Genomic DNA, 6,444 nt, shown 5'->3' on the forward strand with positions numbered 1-6,444 from the left:
AGATTGTAGACCGCCCCTCCTTCGGGTGTCATTATGGAAAGTCAGACCCCCGTCCGTGGACAAGTACAAGCTGGCCCGCTGCTCCTGCTGTCCGGGCGCCTCGCAGACTACTCCTGACGAGCCTACCCCCTGCCCTTCCGTAGGCCTTCCCTTCTCTCCGAACTTGCACACCACTCCACTGCCTGCCTCCCCTATCAAAGCTCCCCACACCGTCACCACCGTCGCCCCGCCCCCGGCTATGCCCCATGTTGGCTCTATCCTCTCCACTCCCTTTCCTCCTGCTCCTGTGTACTGCAGTCGCAAAGTTCCCGGCCTTGAGTAGTCTACCCCGTTGTTGCTGATAGCTACAGTAATGTTTTTGTCAATCAATCGATGTTCTAAAATTGTTGGCAGAGCACATGTCAATACAGTGCTTGTTTTCCAATCACCGACTTTGATTTCATTAATTCCGATCTTGCAGAGATAAGAATGTTCGCTTGGGAAAATGAAGCCAACAATTTCAATTCTAGGTACATTTTTGTTTGACCAGTCAACATTAATCCTCTGCAGCGTTAGTTCTGGCAGGGCATGTATTTCGAGAGTTGCTAGGTTGAACAGTTGTTTCTTGCTCAAAAGTATTTCAAAACGGTTGATTCCAACAGCATGAAAGGTTGGTGCAACAAAACCAATTCTATTCTGAAAACATTTAGACGGCCCATCACCCATTGTGGCATTTGGTACAAGTCTAATCTTAACATCATATGTGCAAAGATCTTGAAGCGAATCGAATTCCACAGATATAATGGTTCTAGATGAAACGTATGTGAGCGAAGGAAAGAAATTCGTTATCAAAAGTTTTTCCAATAAAGGAAGAGGGAATCAAATGGTCTTGAAAGATCGCTATGACCTTTGCATTTCAATAGCAGTCGTACTCTCACATATCCAGTTGTGCTTTTTGCGGGTGCTCTGCAAACCCATCCAGAATTCCCTTGATGGGAAGCAAAAACTGTATCATCCGCGAATAGACAGTTGCCCTCGCAGTCATCTTGATATTCCGACAAAATCTGAACTAAAGTGCCACCTTCAATAGGTCCGCTCGAAGGCCAAATATTCATGCGGAGTGGACTTGATACAGTGGGTGAAAAACTGACAAGTGGTCCAAGCAAAATATCATTAGTGCAATCCACATGTAAGCCTATTACGTGAAAACCTGGCACGAGTTTGGGATTTATGGAGAGGATTAGAGAAGAAGTCACAAGCCTCCCAGGCCAAGAAAGGTTTCCAAAAAGAACACGAATACCATTCGAATGAACGAAAAGATCAAAATGTTCACCTCGGATACTGACGAGGGTGCTTGAAAACGGATTTAGAATCGTAGGTTTCACACCAAGAATTTCAGGATATGATTTCATGTCAAAATATCTCTCAGAACAAGCCAGAATCTGTTCTTGATTTGTCAAACAAACCAATTCGATATTGTCAACCATTGCATCAGGCAAGCGACATTTCAAGATCGGAATTGAAACATCACTAACAGGGAACGTTTGTTTCATATCCTTTCCTTCTATCAACAACTGCATAATTCCAAGCTCATGTCCAATCTCCCAAAATTCTGCATCTAATTTTAGGATGAGAAAGGAATCATTCCCGGTAAGATTCAAATGATAAATTTCTGGAATTTGGAAAAATGGATGAAATCTTCCACAATCCATTTGAATTGTTGATCCTTTATGACAAGCATGAACCATCACTGCAACTAATGGTGTCAAAGGTGGAACCTCACATCGGAGTAATGTACTTGCTTCCACCTTCGCTGTCACAACTGTTCGCCCAAATTTACATTGAAAATTAGACAAATTATCGTTTCCTTTCAAATAGATCCTGATAGGGTAGCCTCCAGAACTAGGGCCGTGGCTCTGGCTCATTTGACACTGATGCACAGGTGAAGTTAGTTCCAAAGTAAATGCTGATGATGCAAGCAGCATTTCATTCACTTTTACATGAACGGTGAAATTGCCAAATGCATGGGTGGAAAGATAGCAAAACAATCTCTGCGAAGTGCAACGATCCAATACAAGCCGACATTTGTTGTTCCCCAAAAGCACTTCTATGTCGTCCTGCATTTCAAAAATACTGTCTGTGTTGACCGTGATTGCATGAGAGTGAATGCCAGCGTCCCAAACAGCGAATGCTGAGGTGATAGATGTCCTTGGTATCAATTCTATACCAAACCATGCTGATTCCGCACCCATCAAATAGATCGAAACTCTACAAGGAACCCTGGAGGCTAGATGCTTTGGAAAGTGTGGTGCGAGACATCTGGCAGTCGTAGATGTGACGATTGAAACAGTCGTTCGATTGAAAATTCGATCAGAATCAAATCGAAAGGCGCAAGAATACTCAAGAAGGGGATGAAAAGTTCCAATCACTGTTAGAGCCACATGACCCTGCATTGAACTGATAGCCCTTGAAGGCAAGACGGCATACAGGATCGGAGACTCAAAATACAGGAACGAGTTTGCATCTGAGAAGGGCACCCAACGATCGGAACACTTGGCGAAGATACTCACTTCCTGTGTTGCATTTGATGACAATACAATAGGTGGTATTTGACAATCGGAAGAGTTAGAATACAGATCAATAGTACAATGTGCCTGATTTCTTCCCACTTGCAGCATAGAAACTAGCTCCCATCCTATCCCTGTTATACGCACATTTGTCTGCAAATGCATGGGACCCATCGATGGTCTTATTTTCAAACTATGGCAGACATAACCAAGAAAGTTAAGAGCGGTACCCGAATTTGAGAAGTGCTCACCATCATTACTTACTTCCAGCGTCTGGTTTTTGGAGTAGAGTGAAGATTCAAGATACATTCGGCAATGAATCAGTGTTGAAGAAATGTATATGGCATATCCCTTGCTGCACCTCAGGAACGGCGAGTCTTTGAAATATTGACCTATAACCTCAACGCTAATGTGTCCTGAACCTTTGGACTGTTGAAGAATCGAAACTGAAAATATTTCTGGTAATTGTGAGTAAATGAATGGAAGTACCTCTTCACTAAAGTTCGTTCCGTCATTGCTGGTCCGAACTTCAACAAACACTTCAGAATGAAAGTTTGGCAAAATGCAGTTTATATGAGATTCCGACAAGATAGTGCTAGGAACAAGACGAAGAATCTCTGACCCATCATTTATCCTTCTCCTTGCGTAACAACCAGCATTGCAACTTGAATAGAACCCAGATCCAACTGCTAATATCAAACCTTTGCCAACCGGTGCTTGAGAAGGTTCCAAACTGTACAGGGAAGGGGTTCGAAAATAATGAAACTTGCCTGAAAAGAGCACAGTGCCAGGTTGCAAATGGAACGCAAGATCAACTTCTCCAGCAGTTAAATTGGGTTTGGCAGGAATTCGGCATACTCGAAAATTATTAAGCATGAAAGATTTTGCAAAACCTATTCCATCGAAAGCACAATGCAAGTTTGATAAGGAAGGTTGACCTGAAATTGTGATCAGTGTTCCACCGTATACAGGTCCAGAATGTGGCAAATAGTCGAATTTTTCATACTTGCTCGCATCAATTAAAATCCTTGTTCCATCTTTGCTGAAGTCTAGTCCGTTATTGCTGACCTCAATGGAAATGTTTCCCGTCGTATGGAAACTCAATGAGCAAGCTACGTGAGTTGAACTAAAGAATGTATATGGGGATCGAGTGCTGCATGTGAAAGATTCAGAATTCCTGAAATGTTGCCCGAATATGTCGACTTGAATCCATTTTCCCTGGCGTGAAAAATTGATGAATTGAACTTCAACTTTGCAGCCCTTATTTTAGGCAAAAGGTCTACCAAAAATTGAAATGAACCGAAAAACTCAATACCATCGTTGCTTACTTCAACATTGAGATTTGTACTAGTCAGATTCGATGGAACTGAGCATAGAACTGAGGTTGAGCTGAGAAATGAATGCACGACGTACAGCACATTAAATGTTTCAGAAATAAATCTGCAAGTGAAGTTGGAAGATTCAAAAAAATCAGAGCCCATGACATGAATGTGACTGCCTGTGCTGATTGGACTGGCTGTGGGGCTTATTCCTACAGGAGCAGGACGTGGAATCACCCAAAAAATGAAGCTTTTCACGTTGAGATTCGAGAGAAGAAGTGAGACGTAGACTCTTCTTGCCTTACCATCCTTGGTGGACAAAAATGGTGCAAGACATTCCGTTTTGACATGGTCTACACTGTTGATTTGACATGGACCAAATCCATCGAAAACAATTCTTGAATGGACCCGAGGCTTGAACGACAATCCTTGAATCGTAAGCAAAAATCGAGTACCTTCAGATATCAGGGTAGGCGAAATGCGAACCTGTTGTAAAGCTGCAAAACGATCAAATAGATTCCGTTCGAGGTATAAATCTTCCCGTCTGTGCTAATTTCCAGCGCGTACGAGCCATCCACTGAGGGAAAGATTGGACACAGACCTGAATCAGATCCAAATATCAAACCATTGGTTGGTTGACTCTTTCCCAATTTACAATAAAGCCCACCGGCAGAAGAGAACCCTTGTCCGAAAACCGTAACAATACTTAGTTGTGAAACAGGTATTAAACAAGGCGTCAATGAAAGCACTGACAAAAGAGGCTGAAGTGAAGAAACATGTACTGATGCATTTTGCTCAAAAGAAGACCCTGAATTGAGAAGATGAACTGGCTCCGGAAACAAGCATCCCGCCCACATGATACGATTCGCCGACAAAGAGACATTCCACTCTGAAACGATGTCAACCGTCACATTGTGAAAAACGCAAGGAACCGTACATAACACTGAGGTCGAAGTTAAAATCACCACCTTCTCGAAGACTCGCGAACCAAAGCGACACCGCGCCCCTTCCACCGTATACTTGCTCAGCCCCGCCCCTATCAGCGTTATGCTCCCGCCCCCGTCTGCCGGCCCCCTGCTCGGGATGATGCCCGTCAGCGTCGCTGCAGCCTCGTACAGCACCTCTGCCCCAGCCCCCGTGTAGTCTACTCCGTTGATGCTCACGTCCACTTCCTTCGCTCCATGCATCCCTGGGCCCCCGGTCTCTATGCTCCCGCACCGCACCATGCTTGACGTGATCCCTACTCCTATCGCCTCCTCCCAGCTCAGCCCGCCCCCGCTCCTCATGTCCCAGTACTTGCAACGTCCCTCCGCCCCGATCAAGAAGCCTCTTCCTACTACCGTCAGCGCCGTCCCCGTCCCCGCTGTAACGATCGAAGGCCTCACCCCCGTTACCTCTACCCCCCCGTAGTACATGTACCTTCCTCCGCTGCACCGGCCCTCTGTGCCTACTGCCTCGACGCTCACCTCGACCTCCCGCCCTGGCTCGCTTCCCCCTCCCCGTCTTGCCCCGGGCGTCTTGCATCGTACTACTCCCCCTCCGACAACCGTCCCCTCCACCCCTGCCTCCCCGTCGTACATGCAGACCGCTGACCCTCCCCCTGACCCTCCTGCTGTCGCCCAACCTCTCACCCTGACCTCCACTACCGTACCGCCCCTCTCTGGCCCCAGCGACGGCTCTACCCTTACCACCTCGCACCGCGGCTCTCTGTACTCGACCCGCCCTCCCGTGGACCAGTCCTGCCCGTTGAGGCTGACCTCCAGCGATGCGTTCCCTCTCCCATGTGCTGGCATCACGCACTCGATCCTCGACCCCTCTGACGCCGTCGTTCCTACCCACTCCTCCCCCTCTCTTATCCGACACCAGGCCGCCTCCCACCGTCCTCCTTTCCCTTGTACCCCGTCCATCGCTACCCTGACCACAAACCCTCCTCCCGTCGGTCCTTGACTCGGATACACCCCCGTCACCTCCGGCCACGTCCTGTACCTATACCCGGCCCCTCCCGTCGTCGCCGTCCCTTGCCCGTCCCTCGTTATTGACACTTCCACTGCCTCCTCCCCTGTGTGCTCTGGCGCGATGCAGCTCACAACGCTGCTCGACTCCCAACGCGCCCTCCCCTCTCGTCCTCCCATGCCTCCGAAACGGCACCCAAGCCCTTCTCCCCCCATCATCCCTGACCCGATCACCCTCACGCGTGTGCCTCCTGATACCGGCCCCTCGCAAGGCTCTAGCCGTATGATCGTCCCCGCTTGGATGTACTCAAACACTCGTCCGCTGTCTTCGAAAGTCAGACCCCCGTCCGTGGACAAGTACAAGCTGGCCCGCTGCTCCTGCTGTCCGGGCGCCTCGCAGACTACTCCTGACGAGCCTACCCCCTGCCCTTCCGTAGGCCTTCCCTTCTCTCCGAACTTGCACACCACTCCCCTGCCTGCCTCCCCTATCAAAGCTCCCCATACCGTCACCACTGTCGCCCCGCCCCCGGCTATGCCCCATGTTGGCTGAAGGCTGTTTGCAATGAAGGTTTCCATCACCTGGAGTATTTTGAAGGAAGGGTAATCATCTGAGCAGCGCGCGGTCTT

General features: G+C 48.1%; 1 protein-coding gene across 1 annotated transcript; it reads right to left on the reverse strand.

Moving 5' to 3' along the window:
- Positions 1–31: 31 nt before the first annotated feature.
- On the reverse strand, positions 32–5,389 carry GUITHDRAFT_83536 (hypothetical protein; the record flags this gene model as incomplete). Its single annotated transcript, XM_005817896.1, has 2 exons — positions 32–278; positions 4,854–5,389. The coding sequence occupies 2 exons, from the start codon at positions 5,387–5,389 to the stop codon at positions 32–34; spliced, it is 783 nt and encodes a 260-aa protein (XP_005817953.1).
- Between the last annotated feature and the right edge of the window lie 1,055 nt (positions 5,390–6,444).

This window comes from Guillardia theta (genome assembly GCF_000315625.1).
Source record: "Guillardia theta CCMP2712 unplaced genomic scaffold GUITHscaffold_479, whole genome shotgun sequence".
NCBI classification, from domain to species: domain Eukaryota; class Cryptophyceae; order Pyrenomonadales; family Geminigeraceae; genus Guillardia; species Guillardia theta.